The following is a 26,515-nucleotide window of genomic DNA, read 5'->3' on the forward strand; positions in this document are numbered from 1 at the left end:
TAAATGGGAAATTATAAGAAAAGCCCAACCTTATAGAAATAGTAGATATGGATGTGAATTATGTTCTATGGAAACATATGAAATTTTTTAACTTAGAAATAATCCTAACCTAATTAATAATAGATTAGACCTTAGTGTATTGTGTTTACACTGCTTTACTCGCACTTTTAAATTTTTTAAAAAGTAGTTAAAATTATAAAGATGTGATATTTCAACATCTATCATATTCATCTTGGGCTATTAATTAGCCACATATTTAAATTTGAAATTGTACATTTATAACATATATTTCTGATCTCTCACCTCAACATACAATTTTCTTGTGGTAACTAAGATTTCAACTTTATCCATGGATGGTATATTTTTTCACACCACTTCTGCTACTGCTGTTAGTACTTAGTATGTATCTTACTTATTTTTACCCTATGTAGCTTATAAGAATAGAAGGTTTTGTAAGTTCTTATTGTTTTTAATTAGTTCTCAAACCTTGAAAAATTTTACTCACTACACAAGGAACAAAAATATCACAAAAAGTCCCAGTGCATTTTCAACTTCTTTTTGTATCTGTGTGGAATAAAATAACTTTGTTTTACACACACACACACACACACACAGATACATATTGTTTTACTCTGTAACAAGCTCTGTCTTGAATTTGAGTGCTAATTACATTTTCTGCTTTTCAAAGAACCTAATTCCAGTGCTCCAGTGGATCAAAAAGCTGCTGAAATTACTATGGTTCGTATAATCTAACTTAATTTCTCAATTTCAATTTTGTAAATATAATAATGTATGTGTGTCTATAAATATATATGTCTCTGTATGCAGTCAATTTGTTCAAGTTTGCTTTGTATTCAAGAAATCCCAGATTCTATCTTGTTACATAGCAAATGGGATTTTTTTTTTTTTTTTTTTGCCCTTGGCTGTGTCAGCCCAAGGCTTATGAGTGAAATTGAGGAGATGAAAGCTGTGCCAAGTGGGCCAGTCAAATTAGATGTACTGTAATTCAATCGTATAACTTTATCATGCATAAATCATACTGATTCTGCCTAAGGATTATGTTAAAGATACACATTTATGAACTACTCAGCTACTTGCATTCTAATTTATTTAGTATGTAATTCACTTGATCAAACACTTAAATTCACATGGAAAAAATAATGGAAATCCATCATCATCATTTTAATGTCTATTTTTCAATATTTGCATGGGTCAGATGAGGCATCACTAAGGCTGAATTTTCTAAAACCAGATACCCTTCTTATCATCAATCCTTATCCATTTCCAAACAAGCTAATAATTCCTTAGTCTCTCAGACAACCAATACTCCAGGCATATTTTTGCAGAGGTCTGTAAATAATCATCATATGTATGAATAGTGGGCAACATTTATGTTTATAATCAATACATGTTAACATGAAAGGAATATGTACTCAGTGACATACATACATATATATATAAACACATACAACAATGTTCGGTTTCATTCTACCAAACTGCTCTCACATGCTATTGGTTTGCTCAAGTAGAATGCATTGAGACAGCATCTATTAAGTGGATATATCTATATATATATATATATATATATATATATATATATATATATATATATATATATATATATGTATATATATATATATGTATATATATATATTCATCATCATTGTCGTTTAACGACCGCTTTCCATGCTAGCATGGGTTGGACAATTTGACTGAGGACTGGTGAAACCAGATGGCTACACCAGGCTCCAATCTGATTTGGCAGAGTTTCTACAGCTGGATGCCCTTCCTAACGCCAACCACTCAGAGAGTGTAGTGGGTGCTTTTTACGTGCCACCGGCATGAAGGCCAGTCAGGCGGTACTGGCAATGGCCACGCTCGAAATGGTGTATTTTATGTGCCACCCGCACAAGAGCCAGACCAGGGGCACTGGCAACGATCTCGCTCGAAAGTCCTTACACATGCCACCGGCACAAATGCCAGAAAGGCGACGCTGGGCACAGGTGCCATCACAATTTCGTTTTCGCTTGCCCCAATAAGTCTTCGCAAGCTGAGTTTCGTGTCCAATGAGGGAGACAACGTTGGCATGGGTGCCAGACGTCAAATTTAACTCGATTTCAATTTCACTTGCCTCAACAGGTCTTCGCAAGTGGAGTTTAGTGTCCAATGAAGGAAGGAAGGTACGCATAAGTGGACTGGCTGAGGCCTTAGATTTAGGTCTCACTCAGCTTGCCGGGTCTTCTCACACACAGCATATTTCCAATTGGCAAAGTTTCTACAGCTGGATGCCCTTCCTAACGCCGACCACTCAGAGAGTGTAGTGGGTGCTTTTATGTGCCACCGGCCCGAAGGCCAGTCAGGCGGTACTGGCAATGGCCACGCTCAAAATGGTGTATTTTATGTGCCACCCGCACAAGAGCCAGTCTAGGGGCACTGGCAACGACCTCTCTCGAAGTCCTTACACATGCCACGGGCACAAGTGCCAGAAAAGCGACGCTGGGCACAGGTGCCTTCACGATTTCGCTTTCCCCAATAAGTCTTCGCAAGCTGAGTTTCGTGTTCAATGAAGGAGACGACGTTGGCATGGGTGCCAGTCGTCAAATTCAACTTGATTTCGATTTCACTTGCCTCAACAGGTCTTCGCAAGTGGAGTTTAGTGTCCAATTTAACTCGATTTCGATTTCACTTGCCTCAACAGGTCTTTGCAAGTGGAGCTTAGTGTCCAATGAAGGAAGGTACGCATAAGTAGACTAGCTGAGGCCTTAGATTTAGGTCTCACTTGGCTTGCCGGGTCTTCTCACGCAAAGCATTTAGCAGAGTTTCTACAGCTGGATACCCTTCCTAACACCAACCACTCAGAGAGTGTAGTGGGTGCTTTTACGTGCCATCGGCATGAAGGCCAGTCAGGCGGTACTGGCAACGGCCACGCTCAAAATGGTGTATTTTATGTGCCACATGCACTAGGGGCACTGGCAACGATCTCACTCGAAAGTCGTTACACATGCCGTGGGCACAAGTGCCAGAAAGGCGACGCTGGGCACAGGTAACATCACGATTTCGATTTCGCTTGCCCCAATAAGTCTTTGCAAACTGAGTCTCGTGTCCAATGAAGGAGACAACGTTGGCATGGGTGCCAGTCGTCGAATTTAACTCGATTTCGATTTCGATTTCCTCAACCGGTCTTCGCAAGTGGAGTTTAGTGTCCAATTTAACTCGATTTCGATTTCACTTGCCTCAACAGGTCTTCGCAAGTGGAGTTTAGTGTCCAATGAAGGAAGGTACGCATAAGTGGACTGGTTGAGGCCTTAGATTTAGGTCTCCCTTGGCTTGCTGGGTCAAATTGAAAAACCTACACAACTAGGTGAAAAGCGCTTCATTTAATATGTGACATTAATAAAAATCTGTAAATGTACAAACATCCAGGTTTCTGAGTACCTTAATTAAACATTTTTTTCTATATAATTTCTGTACATCACCTCCAAACCTTCAATATATATATATATATATATATATATATATATATATATATATATATATATATATATATATTGGTCACCCTTGAATACTCCAACTCTACCCAATTTCTGCAGTTGTCATTTGCTCTTCTCAACCTCTTTTTTATTTATCCCTTAACACTTGTTCTTCATAATACTCACTCTCTCACCCTTTCGCTTGTTCACTTTTACTCACCTTGTATTTTCAGGGTCCTCCCTGACTCTTCATCACCACTATTTTAATTTCTTTCCAATTCCACTACAACCCTCCCATTCTCTCTCTTATAATGTAACTAATGTAGCTTCCCTACAGCAAGAAAAACCTCTTCTCCCTCACTTTAACTGCTCATAGTCTCACCAAAAACTGCTTCACTTTCTACTGTAGCCAGTAGAAAGGGATTTTTGTCTTGCAAGCTGCACAGTGATCTCACTAGTACCAGTGCTATGAAAAAAGATCCAGTACAAGCTATAAAATGGTTGATATTAAGTATGACATCCAACCATCAAGCATTGAAGCACAATACAGTCTTTGGACTTAATGATATCACTAGTGCCAATAAGATGAAAAAGCATCCAGTGCACTGTAAGGTCATTAGTATTAGAAAGGGTATCAATCCATACAAACCATATCAAAGCAGACACTGGAGCTTTACACAGCCCTGTGGCTTGTCAGATCCTGTCAGACTGTACAACCCATGTATATCTGTGCAATGTGTTTTTGTTTTGACATCATGTAATGGTTATAAATGAGCATCACCCTCATACAAGCAATGCTAATTGTTTTTTTCAATCTTTCATGAAAAACCTGTCTGGCCATATTACCTTGCTTGGAAACAGATGGGGGTTAGCAACAGGAAGGGCGTCCAGTCAGAAAATTTGCCTCAACAAATTCCATCTGCCCCATGCAAGCATGGAAAAATGAGCATTAAAGTGATGATGTAGTAGAATTAGAAAAACCATTACAGTTGTGGAAGCAAAACCTGAAATCAAATGGCCTCACTTAGGCTTTAGTAAGTAGGAAAACAGACAGGACTCTACTTTCATCTAGGGAAATGGCTTTGCTTGATATGTAGAAAGTGAGTAGATAGAAATTCCATTCAGTGCAACAGATGCAAAATGTGAACTCACAAGTGGTTTGGTGGTTTCACGGGCAAGTTATCAGAGAAAGTAGACTTTGTATGTAATAGATGCGCAGGAACAATAAGCACTAAGAGCACATGGAAAATAAATTTCCTCAAATGTCCAGAAGATCTCTAGAGATTGTTCTGAAAGTATAGTTGCTAGAATAAGGACAGGCTGGAGAAAGTTCAGAGTTATTACCTCTATTGTTAACCAATGGTTTTTCTCTTTGGGTGAAAGGCAGATTTTATGATAGCTATGTCTGAATAGGAGTAAGATGTGACCATGGATGCAGAAGACATTTGAAGATTAAGAAACTGTCATACTCTTTTGAATATGCAATATGTATACATGAACAATAAAACACAAATATATTAAAAGAAAAATTGGACATAAGAGGAATCAGATGTATGTAATTGAGAAAAATACACTGGCATGCGTATGTATGAGGATTAAAAAGTGTTACTCATTTAAGATGGATGGAACTTGGAAACTTGTGGAAGTGGAAGACATGGGACAAAATGATGAAGACTGATCTTAGGAGTTTGAATCTCTCAGAAGAGATGACAAATGACCTGGATGATAGGTGACATGTGGTACTCAAGAAGATCCACCCATCTCAATGAAACAGGTTCTGGAAGCATAATGCCTCTCAACAAATGATCCGTGCAGCCCCTCTTTCTCTATCACAGATCTCTCCATCACCTGCTTAATAGCAGTGTTCTGCTCCTGTAATTCAGGGCAAAGCTACATATTTTTTTCATTTCTGGTATGCCAGTTAGCTTTCTCACCATCTAGAACCACCTCTTTGATATCCATCCTTCACTCTCAGTAGCGTCCCTCTCCACTCACATTTTACATTGATCATCCTACTCTTTTGTACTCCCAAATTATTTCTATTTCTCTCTCTTTCCACTGAACCACTACTTTCTGTTTTATATGCCCATATCACCATACATTTCTCTCTCCCCTCATGCACTGCATCTTTCTCTCCATTCAAACTCTTGCAACTTACCCACCTACACATCATCTCTTTCTCTCTGTCCTACTGTTCTTCACCCTCATGTACTGCCAATCAGCACCTATTCTAAGTATCCTAACCTTACTCCAACTCACTACATACATTCTTGCTACATCTATCCAGTCTGTCTTCCAGTTTTCCACTCAAAGCCTACCATCTCACCTTGTCACCATCATCTTTATCTCTCTTGCCAGCTCCATACCAATAACTACAACTCACTCTTGTTCTGGCCTCTTCCTTTATACGTTAGCATTTGATCACTAACACAAACTACCTTCCTCTCAACTGTAGCCTCATTTAGTCACAGAGGATCTTAATCTTGGGAGCTACATGGTGACCTCACTAGTGCTTGTGCCACAAAATAAGTACCCAGTACACTCTATAAAATGATTGGCATCCAGCTATAGAAACCATGTCAAAGCAACCAGTAAAGCACAACACATGGCTCACAATATAATCCTCCAACTTGTTGGATACTGTCAAACTATCCATTCCATGACAGCATGGAAGATGAATGTTAAAAGATGATGTGTGTGTATACGTATATATATACACACACACATTCATAGCCCACACCTCCCACATCCTTAGAGTTGGCACACCCAATGTGGGTGCATTGAAAGGTAGGTCTGGTGTGATTGTTGAGATGCTTGAACAAAGGTGTGTAGATGTGTGTTGCATCCAAGAAGTAAGGTGGGGAGGAAGTTCTGCTAGATCCCTCACAGGCAAAGAGCATAGGTATAAATCTTCTGGGTAGGGAACAGTGTTGGGATTGGTGGTGTGGACTTATTTCTTGCTAAGAAATGGGTTGATAATGTAATTGAGATAGTCAGTGTGTGTGACAGAATACATAAGCTTAGACTAATTTTGCAAAGTGGAACAGCAACCATCATCACAACCTATGCTCCTCAGCTGCGACTACCTGATGAACAAAAAGACCAGTTTTATGACACCCTTTTGCTGACTACCTCATCAGCAACTACCTTTCCTTTATAGCTGATGATTTCAATGAGCATGCTGGTCAACATCCAGGTGGCTTCCATAGCATGCATAGTAGCAACGGATTTTACTCTCATAATGAGGAGGGAACCAGGCTGCTGGAGTTCTGTGATGCAAATGACCCTATGATCTGTAATACTAACTTCAGGAAACCTGGTGGGCACACTAGTCAGATTGACTACATTCTCGCCAGAAAATGGAAAAGATGGCTGCTTATAAATGCCAAAACTATCCCAGGTGAAGACTGCACCCTTCAACATAGGTTAGTCATTAGTAACTTCAGAATCAGAGCCAAAAGGCTGCCAAGAAGACAACCAGTGTGGAAAAGAAAGGTCTGGAAGCTTAAGCATCCTCTGAACGATCAGAGATTCAGAGATGTGTTACTTGAAGCCCAGCTTGGCCACAGCTTTGAGCTGAAACCTATAAAAGAATAGTAACATATAATGTGAAGGACAACTGGGGATTCCTATGGGACAATCTGCTGAGGGTGACTGACCAAATTTGTGGCTGGTGCAAAGTCTCTTCTCATTGTGGTATGGTGGTGGAATAGTGTAGTTGACAGGGCCATTAGAGAAAAGAAACGGGCCTGGAAGGACTGGAAGTGTGGTGTTAGTGGGAAACTGTATCAGATAGCCAGGGGAGAAGCAGAAGAGAAGTTTACCGATGTTCTGCAACATGAGGACCAAAGACCTGAAGTGTTTAAGATTGCAAGACAGTGTGTGAGAGAAAATCATGATGTCATAGGAGAGAAATGTGTCCACATGGATGATAGGTCACTTGCATTTAATGATACTGCAAAGAAAGAGGCTTGGAAATGGCATTATGAAAGGCTGCAAAATGTGGAGAATGCATGGGAAAAAGAGAGTCTGCCAAACATAGACCCAACTGAGAGACCAGTTATTCAAATTGACAGTTGCTTGGTAGATAAAGCAACTAAGGATATGAAGACAGAGAAAGGCCATAACCCATCAGGAATCACTGCTGAGATGCTTAAGGTATCTGTCAGAGTAGGATATGGCCTAATCATCCATATAGTTAATCAAGCTGTTACACCCAACAGTTGGTGTAACAGTATTATCAACCGCTACAAAGGCTAAGTGATGTCTTAGACAGAAATAATTACAGTGGCATCAAATTGCTGGACCAGGTGATGAAAATCACAGAGTTATAGCTCAATTAATTAGGAAGGGAGTTAGCATAGATGAGATGCAGTTTGGATTTGTGGTAGGTTGGAGCATGTTTTATGCTATATTCCTGGTTAGGCAGCTTCAAGAAGTATTTAGCCTAAAATAAACCTCTGTACTTGGCTTTTGTTGACATGGAGAAATCTTTTGACAGGATCCCCCATTCCATTATCAGGTAGTTAATGCAGAAGCTAGGGTTAGATGAGTAGTTAGTGAGAGCTATACAAGCCATGTACAGGGATGCTACCAGTAAGGTGAAGGTTGGCAACAAGTATAGCAATGTATTCAGTGTACAAGTAGGAATTCACCAAGGCTCAGTCCCCTCTTATCTTTGTCCTCCAGGTCTTAACAGAGTAATTCAAGACCAGCTGTCCTTGGGAGCTCTATGCTGATGACCCTGTTCTTATAGCTGAATCACTACCTGGCCTAGGGAAGAAATTTCAGGTGTGGAATCTAAGGGCCTTAGAGTTAATTTAATAAAAAAACAAATTCCATGTACATAGTAAAACAGACAAATCACAAGTCCCTCCAGGGAGATGGCTCTGCTCGATATGTAAGAGGGATGTTGATAGAAACTCCATAGGTTGTACCCAGTGCAAGCTTTGGATACATAAGAGGTGTAGCAGTATTACAGGAAAATAGAGAAAATAGTCTTTGTATGTAGAAAGTGTGTAGATACAATAAGCACTAAAAATTCTCAGACAATATACTCCCTCAGATGCTCAAGGGAAAAGGGGGGTCATTAGAAGTAGTAGATAGCTTCTGTTGCCTAGGTAACCAAGTTAGCAGTGGAGGAGGAAGTTGTGAAAGTGTAGTTGCTAGAATAAGAATGGGCTGGGCAAAGTTCAGAGAGCTTCAATCTTTGTTGGTAACTAAGGGCTTTTCTCTCAGAGTGAAAGTCAGATTGTATGATGCCTGTGTAAATATAGCTATGTTACATGGCAGTGAAACATGGGCTTTGACCACAGGAGATTTGCGAAGGCTTGAAAGATATGAAGCTAACATGTTCCACTGGATGAGTAATATCAATGTGCATGCATAACAGAGAGTAAATGATTTAAGAGGAAAATTGAGTATAAGAGGCATCAGATGTTGTGTGCAAGAGAGAAGACTGCATTGATTTGATCACGTGATACATATGGATGAGGACTGTTGTGTAAAGAAGTGCCGGGCTCTAATTGTGGAAGGGATAGACCCAGGAAGACATGGGATGAAGTGGTGAGAAAGGATCTTTGGATGCTGGATCTCACTGAGAAAATGACAAGGGCCTGGGAGATGTGGTAATTTGCTGCCCTTGAAAAGACATGTCCACTTAAGTAAAATCACTGTCTTCCATACATACAGGCTTATCTTTTCAGGTGCCAGTGCCACATAAAAAGCACCTAGCACACTCTGTTAAGTGGTTGACATTAGGAAGGGCATCCAGCTGTAGAAACCATGTCACAACAGACAACTGGAGCCTGAACAGCTACCCAGCTGGCCAGCTCCATGTCAAATCATCCAACCCAAGCCAGCATGGAAAACGGATGTTAAACGATGATGACTCACACTCATTATCAATATGTTTTTTTGTATGTGGTAAATGTATCAATTATCATTTCATTGATACACTTGCATTATCTTTTCTCCTTTTCTTTTTCTAATATTAACAGACAAATTCAGCCTCTGGTCAGTCTAATATAGTCTCTGGCCATCACTCAAGCAAAAATGATGCTATTGTCACCCAAGCATGGTTTACAACAAGAGATGAGAAGAATGCTTTGCAAAACAAAGGTATATTGTAATCATTCAGAATAGTAGATTTTAAAATATGTTTTTTATTTTGTAACAATCATAACAAAAAAAGAAAGAAAATTATTTGTGTTTGTCACTTTAAAAAATAACTTTATTTTCTGTCACAATTATCTATATCATTAAATGATCCTGGCTACCTTATATTTACCATAGAAAAGGTGTTTCAGATGTCATGAAAATAGTTTTAGGCATGATAAAGTTGGAAAATTATGAACTATGGAAGTAGAATATCAATAACCAGACAGTTGTTGTCTGATAAAAAACAAATTTTGATACAATCAGTACCATTCTAACACAATACAGTTGTTTTAGACCCTGAGGTTGCCATTGGACCTCTTAAATCTGATAGTCCATCATTCAACAACTCCCACATTTTGAAACTGCTACCATTAGTATGTTGATGAGTCAACAAGACATTACAGTTAATAGTGCTAAGGTGTCAAACTTTTGTTTATTTCAGTCTGTTATTAGCCCACCTGGATATCATTAAGAAGACTAAAAGGTGCAAATGATGGTGCTCATGCTAATAAACATAACCATAAATTGTTAGTATATAAAAAAGTGAAGTTGAAGGAAAGTAAAAATCAGAAAAGTTTTGGAAAACATTGAGAGGTGCTAGGAATATCAAAGTAGACAGTGTTCTAAGTCACATCTTAATGAAAGTGAAACATTTATGAAATCCCTATATAACTAGCCAAAGTTTTCCAGAGAGGATTAAAGATAGAATATAACTGAATATTTGCAAGGGTGGTTGCACAAGTTTAAGTGGAGAAATGGAATTTTGCTATATAGTGTACATAGGGAAAAACTTAATGCTGATGTGGGAGCTACTGATGAAATGCCTTGTTTTGACATTGCATGCTATGGAAAACTCTTGCCCAAAAGATGACATATGTTTCATCTTAAGGTAAGGATTCCAAAGGAGTTCTTGGCTGTTGCATTTCACTAAATAATTGAAAATGTTATCCAAGGACCTTTAAAGGTATGAGAGTTCTTAGCTACTATAGTATTCAAAAAGAGTGAATAACAGTTAAGGGGTTTTTGCAGGGTTTGTTTAATGGTTTGAAAATGACTTCTTGTTTAACCCTTTAGTGTTCAGATTAATCTGACAAATGTAATGCTTAACTGTTCACGTTATTTTGAATTATGCTTGTAACTTTGCTAATTTTTTACATACAGATTTGAAATTTTGTCAGTGAGTGCTTATATACCAGTGGATTATAGCTTTGTAATTTTAGCTAATCTTGCTGATTAAATTTGACTTTTATGGGCAGGTAAATTTAATTAACAGGTGTAAAAACAATAACATTATGGATAAACACTAAAATTGAAATTCTTAATGCATCTTATCTGTTTGATTTGTTACTAAAATTATCCCAGTTGTCAACTGCCATCAATGTTGCCACTTTTCAAGATGAGGTACATTAATATGAATTCATCAGCATATAGGTATAATCAGTACAAGATTTTATTCTTTCTCTATATTTCATTCAAACATTTTCATTGAAAATAAAGTACAAAACTCTTTTTCTAGTCAATATACCCTTGGTTATGTACTCTTATACAATTTCATGAATACATTTACATAACAGAATGCATCTAATAAAAGAAAAAAAGCTCATTAGCAAGTGAGGCAAAGGTAACATAATGAAAATTGATATGTATTTTTCACTTTCACATATCTAATATATATAAATCAAAGTATGTGTGTGTATATTGACTAACACATAAATTTCCACAATCCTCAACCAATTTTTTACCAAACTTTACACACACATTACTTATGTCCCATTACTTACTTATTCTCGTCTTAATATCTTCTAGAAGATCTCGACTTTTCAGATGATATAGCACTACTTTCACAAACATATAGCCAGATGCAAAATAAAACGTCAAAATTAGAAGCAATAGCTGCCAAACTAGAATTGAAAGTCAACTGCGACAAATCAAAAATTATGCACATTAATGAAGAAAACAGTGAACGTATTAAACTAGAAACCAGTGAACTAGAGGATGTAGCTGAGTTTACGTATTACTTGGTTAGAGAATATTATAAAAGTGAAAGGATTTTTTCTGTTTATCTATTTCAACTGTCTACCTTTGATTGTGGTTAAATTGACTAGGAACACTCTACGTGATGAATATCCAATATCAAACAATCTTAATCTCCATATTTAAATTGCATTAAACTTTGGTAGGCTTACCTTTATCTATTCTGAGTTACTTGAAAGGTGACATTCCCTTCTCTCTCTTCTATTTGTTGATACCTGTGTTTACCTACCAATGTGTTGTTTCATATTAAGGATGCTTATTTACTCATCCATTATATTTCAAATGCAACATCTTTTTACTGCGAACTGTTAAAGCAGTATTCGTGAACTGAAGTCAAAGTCTTCATGTCTTCATTTTTCGTTACCTGAAGTCAGTTTCGGAGTGGTCATATGCTGTAAGCACGTAGCAAATACATTCCTTTAACTCTGCTTTTCCAATAGGTATTATACTGCCATTTTTGAATGTACCAATCATACTTCTCTCAGAAAAAATAGCTCCCTTTGCTGTTGAATAAAATGACTTGCAGAGGGGAAGTGTCAACGTCTTCCTTCAATTTCCTTACACCATTTATGTGGCTGTTTCTGACAAGAAATTTCGCTTTCATATAAAACAACTATATTTTGTAGTCATTATCCATAATCTACTCCCAAAACACTTCAAGTAGCTCTACCTTGCATCACTTGCAAATGTAGATGTCCTATGACCATTAAAGTGCAATGACCTCCACAATAACCAGCCTTCGATTAGGTTTTCTGTTCCTAGGTTAATCGGAAACATAGATTGCCATGCTACTCATAAACCTTCTCAGTAGTTCAATTATTTGGTGAAGAAAATACCACCAAAGCAAAAGGATGGGTGCATTTGCTAGTTATTTAATAAAATGAAAAGAATATATGATAGTATTACTATCAAACAACAAAATATAGTTATGCCATATTTCAATCGTGAAACTGTCCAAAGCACCCTTTACAGAAGGGCACTTTCCAAAACAAACACATATATGAGGTCTTGACCTTTCGCAGTTTTTTTTTTTTTTTTTTCTCAGTGAACACAGTATGCAAACTTTTCCATTTATTTTTTCTATCATATGGAAGTCAATATTTTCTCTGTTGACACCCACTTCAGTTAATTTTGCTTTTCTCCCAGTTCTGTGCTTTCTGGATGAAAAGCCCTCACATAACTGAGATGCAATGTCAACCCAAAATTTCAAATGGTCGTAGTCTTTTGGTGGCAAAGGTGCCTTGTTGCTTTTTACATAAACAATATCTGAATTAACTGTAGTTAGACATAATGATGGAGATATATGGATCACCATACCTTATGTCAGGATTCCAGTAGTTCAACAATTGAGGAAGCTGCTTAATATCAAACATAGTGTTTATTAGTAAAAAAAAGCTCACATTTCTGCAGTATCAGTTGGCTGCCATAGTGGATTAGGTCTTCCACAAACAGAAATTATGCATTGAGCATTTTTGTTTTCTCTGTGACAGTTTCATAAAAAAACTTTTCAGTAAAAATAAAAATAAATAGTCCAATGGTTGTGCATTGAGAGGTAAACTGTATCGTGGACTAGTTTTTCTGTGAAATCATGAATTATGGTTGGTGTAATGTTTTCAATATCATTTACATCACTTTCATTTCTATCACTTTCATTATCAAAGTCTTCCTCATCCAACAAAGATTGTCAATATGATTCATCCAAAGACAAATCACTGTTATTTTCGTTTATATTTTGTACATCATGAAGAGTAAAATCTTTGAAATCATAATCGCTACTTGCTGACACCATATCACTAAAAACTAAGATGTACACTTCTCTTCAGACATTGAAAAAAACCAAGAAGTCTCAAAAATTTCACCATATTTTTACTTGAATAAAGGCAAGAAAGGCTTTATCTCGCATTATCTCAAAGCTACGAGAATTCAATAATGTGATTTGTTTATTTTATTAGCGATTTCATAGAGGAATCAGATATGGCTGGATATAACTGGTTCAAACAAATAAAGGGGAATAATTTTCAGCTAGTTTTGGCCAGTCTAAATGCTAAAGGGTTAAGTTGGAGAAAACTGTAACTCTGTTGGCCTAAATTCAAAGTGTAACTTATATTTTTTGTTAAAGAGTTGTTCTGCATACTCCAAAGTAGAACTTTTAATAAAAGACAGTGTTTTTGGTCTATACCTCTCTATTGATTGCACCTCAGTGAGACAATCCTGTAACTAGAACACCCCCACGATAGGTGAAAATCCATGAAGTAGAAGCAGTACTGTATTATTTGTTTTTTTATTATTTTTATAATTTGTATATATTTCTTTTATCATAAATGCAAAACAACACTGCAGAGGAATCAATGTAAGCTTAAATAATAAACTGCAATATGTGAACCACGATATGGCAAGGGATTACTGTATTACATTCATTGAAATCTAAATACAAATCAGTTTATCCACTGTTTCTGTGCTACCTCAAATAATGAGAAACTCCCTACAGATTTCATGAGGAATTTTACTTAAAAGATATGATATGGTCTTTAGCATCTGCTTGGAATAAAGTTCAGAATGTACACTGCAAGTTAACCTTTCAAGACGAGGAAAGAGTTGAACTTGACTATGCTGAATTTAAAGTTTCTAATGAAAGAAAATCATCAAAAAATTGGTTGAGTATGCTAGGAGAATGATGAACACAAAGTGTCTTGTAATAACAAAAGAAATTACAGAGGAAAACCTAGGGGAATGGCTGAACATCAATAATGGTGAGCCTATTGTTTATCAAGAAACTGCTTGAGAAATAGAGCAGATGGTGCAAGAAGATAAAAACAAATAAAATCATGAAAAATGTGCTGAAAAAAATGAAGAAGCAAAAGAAAGAATTTCTATGGATAAATATATTTAGACAATGAGAGATTCAATGGCAAGATTAGAGCAAGGTGACTTTATAATGAAACAAAAAATCATGTCTGATTCAAACAAAATTAATTAGGAAGAAACCCAAAGCATGCTATGTTGCGACAGTAGTTGAAGAAGGTTGTTCACAACTCTACCAAGGCTCATTTCAGCATAGAAAGACCATTTCTTTTCATCCCTTTTGATCCTGATGTGCAAATAGGCCTAGGTCTATTTAATTGAAGTCTTGATGACCCTGCACTCTATCCATGAAGACCCTGCCTATCATGGTGTACTTGTAGTCTACCAATATTTATATTGTTCTATTATTTTTGATTTCAGACTTTATATTACATGAAACAATTAAAGCTTATTTGGAAATATTATTGGCTGTATTATTTTGTATTTCAAGTTTGTTCTAGCTTTGACAAGACATCAGTATGTATGTATGCATGCACACATGCACACACAATGAGATAGCTAAGTTATGTATTTACACAGAGACTCCCTTAGAGTCAGCTTTCTGTTTTCTGACATTTTTCTGTATCTGGAAATGGCCAGGTCCCCAAATTTCCAGACTAAAGAGATCCAACTTGTATTTTCAGTTAGCAAGTTAAGTAAACTGAGGCATGCAGACTATGCATTGCAAAATTTGAACTTGTAACTTCACAAAATAACTTCAAAGCATATGAGCCATTTACATTTAGAAAAAGGCATATAAAAGAAAACTTATGAGCATTTTATTGGTAGAAAAATAATTATTCCTATTTTAATTTTGATGAGATGAAAGAAAGAAGAGTTGTTATTAATTCACTTCAAATCTAGATATTGAGATATCATTAACTAAACTCATTCCCAAGTGATTTATTTGTTTATAATAAATAATCTTCTGCTTAAAAATTTACTAGACTAGTAAATAATTTGATTGTGAAAATTCTTAACCATATCACTTCAAGAATAGATATTTAGTTATTAACTCTTGTTTTGTATCTAAGCTGGAATCACCAGCTTTAGAGTTGGAAAATGGTACTTAATAAGGGCACTTGAATTAAAAGGAATCGCTCTCAAGCCTGTGTGTGTAGCATCTCTTGTTAAAGGTCTCTACCCAGTAGTTTGGATCTAACACTGAGAAGAACAGTCCAGATATTGATAAGAATTATGTTCTTTTAAACCTATAAAATGTACCCTGATCCTATGAAATCATAATCATTATTTCACCTTCTTATAGAAATATTTTCTTATTTCATTTAGGCCATTCTTGGGTCCAAGGCCAGTGGACAAAAGATGAAATAGAACTCTTACAAGCAAACATCAATAGCTATTGTAAAGTAAGTATATTTGACTGAAAGCTTTTTGAATTTAATTTAGTCTTATAAAATGGTCAGAAGCCATGCTATATGAATATTTCCCTGCTATCTTTGAGGTAGACAGGCTAGGATTATAAAGCTATCAAAATGCATACAATAAAACTGTAACATCAACAAAAGCTTATTTTTTATATCCCTTAAAGTCATTTGCATGTACCAAGTTGTGTACAACCCCTTCCTCCAGACCAAACCATTAAGAGGAAAAAATCTGGACAATCCTCTTTGAGCAAACTTAGGATTAAAAATCTGTGACAGTCATGTTTTTTTAGAAATATCTAAGATTGTTATCTGAAGTGTCTTTTCCTTAGTTTAGACAATGGGGTGTTTTAACCCTTTAGAATTTAAACCAGCCATATCTGGCCAAAATATTTAACTTGTTTTATGTTTAAAATCCAGCCTCTCACACCTACTCTACAATGTCATTGTAAAAATAAACAATCACGTCATCTTAAAATCTTAAAGCTACAAAATAATACATAATTAATTCAAAACGTTGTGAATAAATAAGCCTTACATTTGACAGAATAATCTGAATGCTAAAAGGTTATGAGAAACCATGTAGATTCATATCTTACTGGTGTTGTTAATTTAGATAATTTTGCCTCTTCGGACTAATTTCCTAAAGTAAACTACCTTGTTGTGAGACAGATATAATACATTGTAAAATTATTTGCCTGAGGAAACATGGCAATGCAAACTGAAATGTTTAAGCATACTTGATTTATGAAATTACTTGTTGATACTTCAACTTTTAGGAAATTCCCTAAATCATATCACAATTTCATCTAGAGAAAATTTCATAAATTAAATTTGGTTAGGTAATAAAAAAAAAGTATGTTTTCTAGACACTTTATCTTACAAGTTTTAAGAGGATAGAAAACTAAGTAATAATATGAAACCTTTATTTGTGCTAAAAGCTTATTTTCAATAGGAGACACATAAGTTGAATGGTTGATATATCCTACCTAATGTAGACATTCTCTTATGCTATAGCAGATAATTTTGCTTTTTTTCCTATCTAGTCTATAAAAAAAAATAGCTTTTACTACAATTTTAAAATTAAGAAAGCCATCAAAAGGGGAAATTTTATAACAATTTGTGCAAATATTTACATTTTAACCTATTAGAATTTTATTTTTCTTGAATATAATTGAACAGTTGTGTTGTTTTATGGGTTAGGCATTTTTGAATTGCAGACATTAAAAATTATAATGTTCTCAGAATGTTCCGAGAGCAATTCATCATCCACTTCAAATACTTTAGAAGTTTTGCTTATCCTTAATTCAAATTATTAATACAAAGAAATTTATTGTTTGTGTTCTACATTCTTATGAATTATGTCAGATATAGAGATGGATTCTATTTAAACATCAACCAGTCAACTGTGAAGTTGGAATATGTATTAACCAGGATTAGATAAAATGGCTTGCCAGTTTCACATGTTATTCTTTGACCCTATATTAGTCTTGTTTTTATTTTCTTTAATAAATTTTACTTGTTAATATTATGTGGCATTTGTTGGACTTTTTTTCATCTAGAATTTAACATCACCCACTAAAGCTCTTTCGTTGAATGTTGCTTAATGTACAGTTTTATGTCTTACTCCCAGGATAACAATATCAGTAACCCTACAGAAATCATTTTTGAGATGTCCAAAGATGAACGGAAGGATTTTTATCGAACAGTTGCAAAAGGACTTAACCGACCTCTGTTTTCTGTGTATAGACGAGTAATACGAATGTATGATCAAAAAAATTATGTTGGCAAGTACAGTCAAGATGAAATGATTAAACTCAGAGAGTTAGTATACCTTCTTTAATTGTTACATGCTTCAATACAGCTGTTTTCTACATTTTTATAATATGTCATGGCTGGGCCTTGTGAATTACAGGTACAACTCACTTTTGCCAGCTGAGTGGACTGGAGAAGTACTGTGTAACAACGCACCACTGGCTTTCAAATTCATGATCATGAGCCGAATAAATTAACCTCTAGGCCACACACCAGCAGATACCAGCTGACAGTTGCATAATATCCTATTGTTACACAAACACAAATAACGACATACATACATACATACACATTCAAACACAGTCACATATTGTTATGTACACATACACACAGTCTATTCGTTTTATACATACAGACATGCATACATATATAAACACACACATATGCACAGATGTCAGCAGACAATTATAGCTTTACATTGTTACACAAACATACACAGATAACAACTCACACACATACAGATATCAGCAGACATTCCACACACAGATACCAACATACACTTTCGGTTATTGTTTCACACACACATACACACATATTCACACAGACACACAGTCTCACAGTTATGTGCACATGCACACACACACATACACACACCATCTCATACAGTTACACGCACACACACAAACACAGTCTCAAACAGGTACATGCACACACACACACACACACACACACACACACTCATACATATATGTGTACACACACAAACACATACTTTCATACAGGTACGCGCGCCGCTACACGCACACACAGTCTCATACAGTTATTCATGTACACACATACACAGTCTCATGCAGTTATGCACGTGCACACACACAGTCTCATATAGTTATGCACACACACACAAACACAGTCTCATTACAGTTAAGCATACATGCACAAACACACTCAAACTCACAGTCTCATACAGTTACATGCATGCGCATGTACACACATACACACACCCCAGCAGACAATCAGTGTCATATTTTTCATTTATTTATTATTTATTGGTACGCTATAATCTTTGTAGGGCTAGTTGAGGGAGGAGGAGGGTGTAGTAACTATAGCAGACTGACATGTACTGATAAACTGACACATCAGTCTTACCAAACTAATTTTATTAATATGTAGATTATACATATTACTGTGAGCAAAAGAGAAAAAAGAAGTTAAAAGATGCTTTTTCAATGGATGACTTCCAAATAAAATTTAAGACACAGCCTCAATCTGTTGTTTTGTATGTGTATAAGTAAACTGAATATTTCTAAATATATTGTATTGATCTTTTATTCTTCTTGTCTATCTAATTCTATGAATAAAGTGTTTATTATGTTAGGTTGCGCCTCAAGCATGGCACAGACTGGGCTGCCATTGGTGCTGTATTGGGCCGAAGTGCATCATCTGTCAAAGATAAATGTAGACTAATGAAAGATACCTGTAATTCAGGTACGGTAAAACTTCCTTTTTATGTTTTTTTTTTTTCCTTGAAAAGGAAATTATTCTACTCTTTCTTCAAGCAATTTTATGGGACACTATTGTATCTCGTGCTGTTATGCAACTTATTTGATTGACATGTTTAAATGTTTAAGCTTGTACTATTTTCAGCTTCTCTCTATTTTGATTTGTTTGTCAGGGAAATGGCTCCCAGAAGAAGAACAGCGACTTACAGATGCTGTGTGTGAATTATCAGGAGCACAGCCAGGTATTTTTCTATTTTATGTTACATTTTTAAATAGGAAGTACAGGTGTTTGGAAATGAATCATAAGTTGGATTTTATTCGTCTCTGTTTTGTATAAAATTGATATGCTCCGGGAAGAGTAAAATTAAAGTCCCAAATGAAAATAAGCTGTTTTGTTTCTTCAGATAAATTTAGTAATTATTATGAATCAGATTTCTCTTGGGAGTTTTAATTTTGAGAGCTGGTCTTTATAAAATTTCTGTTCTTAGTAATGCAATAGGTTATGCATATATTTGTCTTTTAACAGTAATTTTGGTTAGGGATTTGTGACTGATTGCAAAGTGGTAAGGTAGGTGCAAACCTTACTGTTGTTTGTGCAGCAGTAGTTTTACATGAAAGGCTGAGTTAAGAAAATAGCTGAGGCAAGTTGGATTTTTAAAAACTAGAATTTAGTGCTATACTTCATCATACAACTTTCTTTGCATCCAAGTATTCTTTTTTTTTCCAGTGTTATCATCATCATTTTATGTCTGCTTTCCATGTCAACATAGGTTGAATGGATCATCACAATCCAGAACCTTCTTAATTGGGAACTACTACACCAATAAACTGGTGTTCATACATGTCATTTGACTTAATTTCTAAAGCTGGATGTTCTTCTTGCCAACCACTTTAAGTGTATTGATTGCATTTTTGAGCTATTAGAGTTGTTGTCTCACTCACCAATTACTCTTGAGGGAGTGTAATTTGTCAACTTTCCATTGTGGCACAGGTACAGCAGGGTTGGTGACTTGTATATAGAACATTATAGAAATTAGTCAGGGATCTAAGAAGAAAAATAGTGGGGCACTTTGAGAGGCATCAGGTAGTGGAAGGGTGCCAAAGTAAAGGTGGATGATGGGTAAGAGTAGATGCTGGTTGGCAACGGAAGTGTCTCTGAGGAGGAAGAGTGATGGCTAGTAGTACAGAAAGCTGAAGTTAGAGTGTATTGTGTTGAAGGATAAAGATGGCACAATGCAGTTTCTTATACATTAGCCTGTGAAAGGATGTGGGTGAACCAATGCAGTCTCTGATAGATGGGCCTAATGAAGGGCAAAGGAGTCAGATTATTTGGGTCTGATAATGTCTCTTACATAAAGTCCCTTGTAGTGGGATGAGAATTGATTGATTCAGTTCTTCATACATAGGTCTAGGGAAGGACAAGGGAGTCAGAATGAAGCAGAGGATATGGACAGTACTAGTAATAGGAAGATGAGATAGAGTGCTGTGAGTGAGAGAAAGAGGCTGGGTTTAAAGGGGAGGTAAGAGAGCAATAGAATGATGAGGGGGTTCAAAAGAATATCTGAGAGAGGTCAGCAAGATGTACACTTGGCAGAGTATAAAGTGCTTCAAATTCTAAAACACTACTCTCATGTTGGGTATCTTTTGTCGTAGGTAGTTGGATTTCTGTAGCATTGTATAATGCCAATCTGTACAGTCCCTTGTCATCTCCTTAATGCAATGTAACATTTTCGTATCAGCCTTCACTCTTCATCTCATGTCTTCTTGAGTCTTCCTTTTCCATGTGTTCCATTACCTTGGAGTTCTTGACAGTTATTTCTGCAGCAGTCATCCTCCATATGCCCATATCAGTACAGTCTTGTACATTGCACCTGATTCCTCTTATACCCAGTTTTTTTTCTCAACTCATTCATACTTTGGCAGTCATGCACATTGACGTTACATATCCATCAGAGCCTACTTGTTTCATTTCTTTCCAGCCTTTGCAAGTCTTCTGCATTTAAGACCCACATTTTGTTACCCAGCAAGTATTGTGGTTCTAAATCATGCATCATATAATCTGCCCCCAACAGGAATTAAACATTGTTACCATTATCAATACTTCAAAGAGGTAGCGAGACAGTGCTGGCAGACTGGGTAGAGTGTCAGACAAAACCTGTCTTTCCTTTTTAAGGCAGCAAACTGGTAGAATCATTACCACACCTGGTAAAATGCTTAGTGCCATTTTGTCTGTCTTTACATTCTGAGTTCAAATTCCACCAAAGTCAACTTTGCCTTTCATCCTTTCAGAGTGATTAAAATAAGTACCATTCGATCACTGGGGTTCATATAATTGATTTACCTCCTCCCCACCCAAAGTGTTGGCTTTGGGCCAAAATTTTAAACCAATATTTTATATAAGTGACACGTCTTTTAAGTAAACATCTGTCTTCTATAATTTATTTCCACCACTAAAGTTTTAGTCGCAATTTTACTCTTGTTTACATATAAATAATATATTATTTGTAGCAAAACTAAAAAGGAATAATTATGTTAATTAATAAAATCTTTTTAACATTATTTACTCAAGAACTTCTTCATATTCACATTTTGCTTAGCTCTCTTCTATGTTATTATTATTATTATTATTATTAATATTATATACAATGTGGCTCTCTTGTCTCTCTTTCTCTCACAGCATTCCAACTGTTGCCTCAATTTTTGTCCATTTCCGTTTTCTTCACTACTTTTTGTTTATCTAGCCACTTCTCCTGTCTAATTATTATGTGAGTGATTTTAAAAAATTGATTCATTTTTATCCACCATTTATTTCAAATGCAAATGCATTGTAAAAAATAATGCTGATAAATGGAATACTATTAGTGATACTAAAATCACTTCTTATAATGCCAATTTTCCTTCCAAAACGATGAACATTGTTGCTTTGGTTTTGAAATAATTTAATTGAAATGAAATAACAGGCCTAAATAATAATTATAAAATAAAAATTAAAAATCAGTAGTGGCCTTTCCCCCATAAAAACCAACAGTCACCTCAACATGGTATGGGGGTGAACCAGAAATTGGGCTAACGGAGGCAATGATACTTGAATGATAATCTAAATAATGAATGATATAATATAACTTTAAAAACAAGAAATTTATTGGAAAAAAATGGTGTATTTTACATGCCACCTGCACAGGAGCCAGTTCGACAGCACTGGCAATGATCTCGCTCGAATGTCTTTACATGTGCCATCTAGCACAAGTGCCAGGAAGGCGATGCTGGGCACAGGTGCCATTGACGGTTTCGCTTTCGCTTACCCCAATAAGTCTTCGCAAGCCGAGTTTCGTTTCCAATGAAGGAGACGATGTTGGCATGGGTGCCAGTCGTCGAATTTAATTCGGTTTCGATTTCACTTGCCTCAACAGGTCTTCGCCAGCGGAGTTTAGTGTCCAATGAAGGAAGGCACGTATAAGTGGGCTGCCTGAGGCCTTTGATTTAGGTCTCACTTGGCTTGCTGGGTCGTCTCACGCACAGCATATTTCCAAAGGTCTCGGTCAGTAGTCATCGCCTCGGTGAGGCCCAATGTTCGTAGGTCGTGCCTCACCACCTCATCCCAGGTCTTCCTGGGCCTACCTCTTCCACAGGTTCCCTCCACTGCTAGGGTGTGGCACTTTTTCACACAGCTATTCTCATTCCATTCTTGCTACATGACCATACCAGCGCAATCGTCTTTCTTGCACACCACAACTGATGCTTCGTAAGTTCAACTTTTAACACTCTGTCTAGTATGCACACTTACATTACACATCCATCGGAGCATACTGACTTCATTCCATGCGAGCCTACGCATGTCCTCAGCAGTCACAGCCCATGTTTCACTGCCATGAAGCATGGCTGTTCGTACACATGCGTCATACAATCTGCCTTTTACTCTGAGAGAGAGACTCTTTGTCACCAGCAGAGGTAAGAGCTCTCTGACCTTTGCCCAGGCTATTCTTATTGTAGCAACTACACTTTCAGTGCACCCACCCCCACTACTAATTTGGTCACCAAGATAGCGGAAGCTATCAACCACTTCTAGTTTTTCTCCCAGGAATGTGGCAGAAGTTGTTTTCTGCACATTCATCATCATCATCGTCATCGTTTAACGTCCGCTTTCCATACTAGCATGGGTTGGACGATTTGACTGAGGACTGGTGAAACCAGATGGCTACACCAGGCTCCAATCTGATTTGGCAGTGTTTCCACGGCTGGGTGCCCTTCCTAACGCCAACCACTCAGAGAGTGTAGTGGGTGCTTTTACATGTCACCCGCACGAAGGCCAGTCAGGCGGTACTGGCAACGGCCACGCTCATCTCGCTCGAGAAACCTCATGTGTCACTCGCACAAGAGCCAGTCCAGGGGCACCAGCAACGATCTCACTCGAAAATCTTACAACAACCCCACACAAGAGCCAGTTCATGGGCACCGGCAACGATCTCACTCGAAAAACCTCTTGTGTCGCCCGCACAAGAGCCAGCCCAGGGGCACCGGCAATGATCCCGCTCGGAAATATTTCATGTGTCGCCCTCACATGAGCCAATCCAGGGGCACTGGCAACGATCCCGCTTGAAAGATTTCATGTGTCGCCCGCACATGAGCTAGTCCAGGGGCACTGGCAACGATCCCGTCCCGCTCAAAACATTTCATGTGTCACCCGCACAAGAGCCAGTCCAGGGGCACCGGCAACGATCTCGCTTGAAAAACCTCATGTGTCACCCGCACAGAAGCTGGCCCAGGGGCACCGGCAACAATCTCGCTCGAAAGATTTCATGTGTCGCCCGCACATGAGCCAGTCCAGGGGCACTGGCAATGATCCCGCTCAAAACTTCCCTTGGCAAAAATAGGCAGGACACAGATGTGTGTCGATAAGCCAGCTGGAGGAGATGTTCTCCTGGGGCTAAAAGCAACAGTAACATCCACCCTTAGGGGTCAGCCACATTTAAATGGCAAATATACTTCACTTTATCGTGCAGTTACTGTTAATAACTCGTTCAGAGATTTAACATTGCTTGTTTTCACTTTTTCGATATCAGTGAATAACTTCACTGGAAAAAGACTTATATTTTGCCAAGAGATTGTCCTTCTCATCGAAGGTCGGCGATTATCGTACGCTGAAGAAGGGAAATAACCTTGAAACTCGGGTCCGTACGTATCGCAGACCAAGATGGGAGGGATAACTTCCCTTGGCAAAAATAGACAGGACACAGATGTGTGTCGATAAGCCAGCTGGAGGAGATGTTCTCCTGGGGCTAAAAGCAACAGTAACATCCACCCTTAGGGGTCAGCCACATTTAAATGGCAAATATACTTCACTTTATCGTGCAGTTACTGTTAATAACTCGTTCAGAGATTTAACATTGCTTGTTTTCACTTTTTCGATATCAGTGAATAACTTCACTGGAAAAAGACTTATATTTTGCCAAGAGATTGTCCTTCTCATCGAAGGTCGGCGATTATCGTACGCTGAAGAAGGGAAATAACCTTGAAACTCGGGTCCGTACGTATCGCAGACCAAGATGGGAGGGATAACTTCCCTTGGCAAAAATAGACAGGACACAGATGTGTGTCGATAAGCCAGCTGGAGGAGATGTTCTCCTGGGGCTAAAAGCAACAGTAACATCCACCCTTAGGGGTCAGCCACATTTAAATGGCAAATATACTTCACTTTATTGTGCAGTTACTGTTAATACCTCGTTCAGAGATTTAACATATATATATATATATATATATGTATGTATGTATGTATGTGTTTATGTTTGTGTGTCTGTGTTTGTCCCCCCCAACATCGCTTGACAACCGATGCTGGTGTGTTTATGTCCCCATAACTTAGCGGTTCAGCAAAAGAGACCGATAGAATAAGTACTAGGCTTACAAAGAATAAATCCTGGGGTCGATTTGCGCAACTAAAGGCGGTGCTCCAGTATGGTCACAGTCAAATGACTGAAACAAATAAAAAAGTAATCTAATCATACATATATATACAATATTCACACAATATTTCTATTATGGAAAGTTGTAAAACATCCCACTCTACATACTGCACCTTTACAGAATGCACATTGGAAAGAAGTTTCAACTGGCCATCCAGTGGGAGTTTTTCTTTGTTGATGTAGACATTCACGGCACTGCCTTTTGCGACCCCCTATTTTTTTCTAATTTATGTAGATCGATTTAACTCAGAGGGATATCTCTCTGGCAGGCTTTGCTTTTCCTTCCTGGAGTTATTTTTTTTTTGGAGGAATAACCTGCCCTCAACTGCGTTGCTACAGCTGCTCAGAACTGCAGATGGTCACACCGCTTGTAAGTCCCTCCTGATTTGGTATATAATATAAATACATTTACAATGCTCATATTTACTATATACCAAACCAGGTATCGCCACCATTTATTACCCGGTCTACCAACCAGATAATAACTCATCATCTGGTTCAGCCAATCCACACCGTCCATATATCTGTTATAATCAAGGTTCACAAGCGGGGTGCCATTTTCATCTACACATGGTCGTGCACTGGTTTGGATGATCTGCCCCATGTGCTTTACTTTTATATGTCAGACTTGTTTGCGACCTTTTAGTAGGACAGGAGAATTCCTAGTTCTTTGGGTCGAGGAGTGGTGGTACTGCCAAGAAAGGACCCAAACAAGGGGTATCAAATAGAAAGTTTTAGGCCCATAATGTTGCTGAGTGCAGATTTTGGCCAGGTGTTTACAAGGAGATTGGCACTTGTTGAAAAACTGATTGATGATGTGCTATCCCAAGCAGATCCATCCACAACAACTACCACATCATGCAACAAATCATAGACAATGGTGGGTAAAGAAGTTGGCATTAGTGGGGCCCTGGTCAATTTGGATCAGTCTAAAGCTTTTAATAGGGTTGATCACCAATACTTTACAGCCTTTCTCACAGTAGCCAGTTTTGGTCTTGTTTACTGTGGCTGGATTGCTACAACATACAGCAACATCTGCTCAGTAGTTCAGGTGTATGAATACTTATCAAAACCATTCAGCATCATACACTTAATCTGTTAAGGATTGTCTTTTCTTGTCTCTTCTGTATGTATTGACTTTAAATCCACTACTGCGAAAATTGGATGTAGTGAGAGGCATCCCATATGATATAGGTCATGGGAGAACCATGACAGCATATCATCATCATCATCATCATCATCATCGTTTAACGTCCGCTTTCCATGCTAGCATGGGTTGGACGATTTGACTGAGGACTGGTGAAACCGGATGGCAACACCAGGCTTCAATCTAATTTGGCAGAGTTTCTACAGCTGGATGCCCTTCCTAACGCCAACCACTCAGAGAGTGTAGCATACACAGGTAATATTACAACCAT

At 37.4% G+C, this 26,515-nt stretch overlaps 1 protein-coding gene across 16 annotated transcripts in view; it reads left to right on the plus strand.

Moving 5' to 3' along the window:
• The window catches only part of LOC106876920 (cyclin-D-binding Myb-like transcription factor 1), a 162,701-nt gene that overhangs the window by 83,735 nt on the left and 52,451 nt on the right, over positions 1-26,515 (plus strand). For 10 of the 16 annotated variants that reach the window (XM_089351020.1, XM_089351016.1, XM_089351024.1 and 7 more), the window contains exons 5-10: positions 689-738; positions 9,470-9,590; positions 15,795-15,871; positions 17,520-17,710; positions 19,017-19,126; positions 19,314-19,382. In XM_089351020.1, coding sequence (XP_089207146.1) covers positions 689-738; positions 9,470-9,590; positions 15,795-15,871; positions 17,520-17,710; positions 19,017-19,126; positions 19,314-19,382 — 618 coding nt within the window. Of the gene's footprint in view, positions 1-688; positions 739-9,469; positions 9,591-15,794; positions 15,872-17,519; positions 17,711-19,001; positions 19,127-19,313; positions 19,383-26,515 lie in introns of all 16 variants that reach the window. The other 6 variants (XM_089351013.1, XM_052967261.2, XM_089351014.1 and 3 more) reach the window with 1 other exon arrangement.

This window comes from Octopus bimaculoides, chromosome 4 (genome assembly GCF_046866305.1).
Source record: "Octopus bimaculoides isolate indiv1 chromosome 4, ASM4686630v1, whole genome shotgun sequence".
Lineage (NCBI taxonomy): Eukaryota > Metazoa > Mollusca > Cephalopoda > Octopoda > Octopodidae > Octopus > Octopus bimaculoides.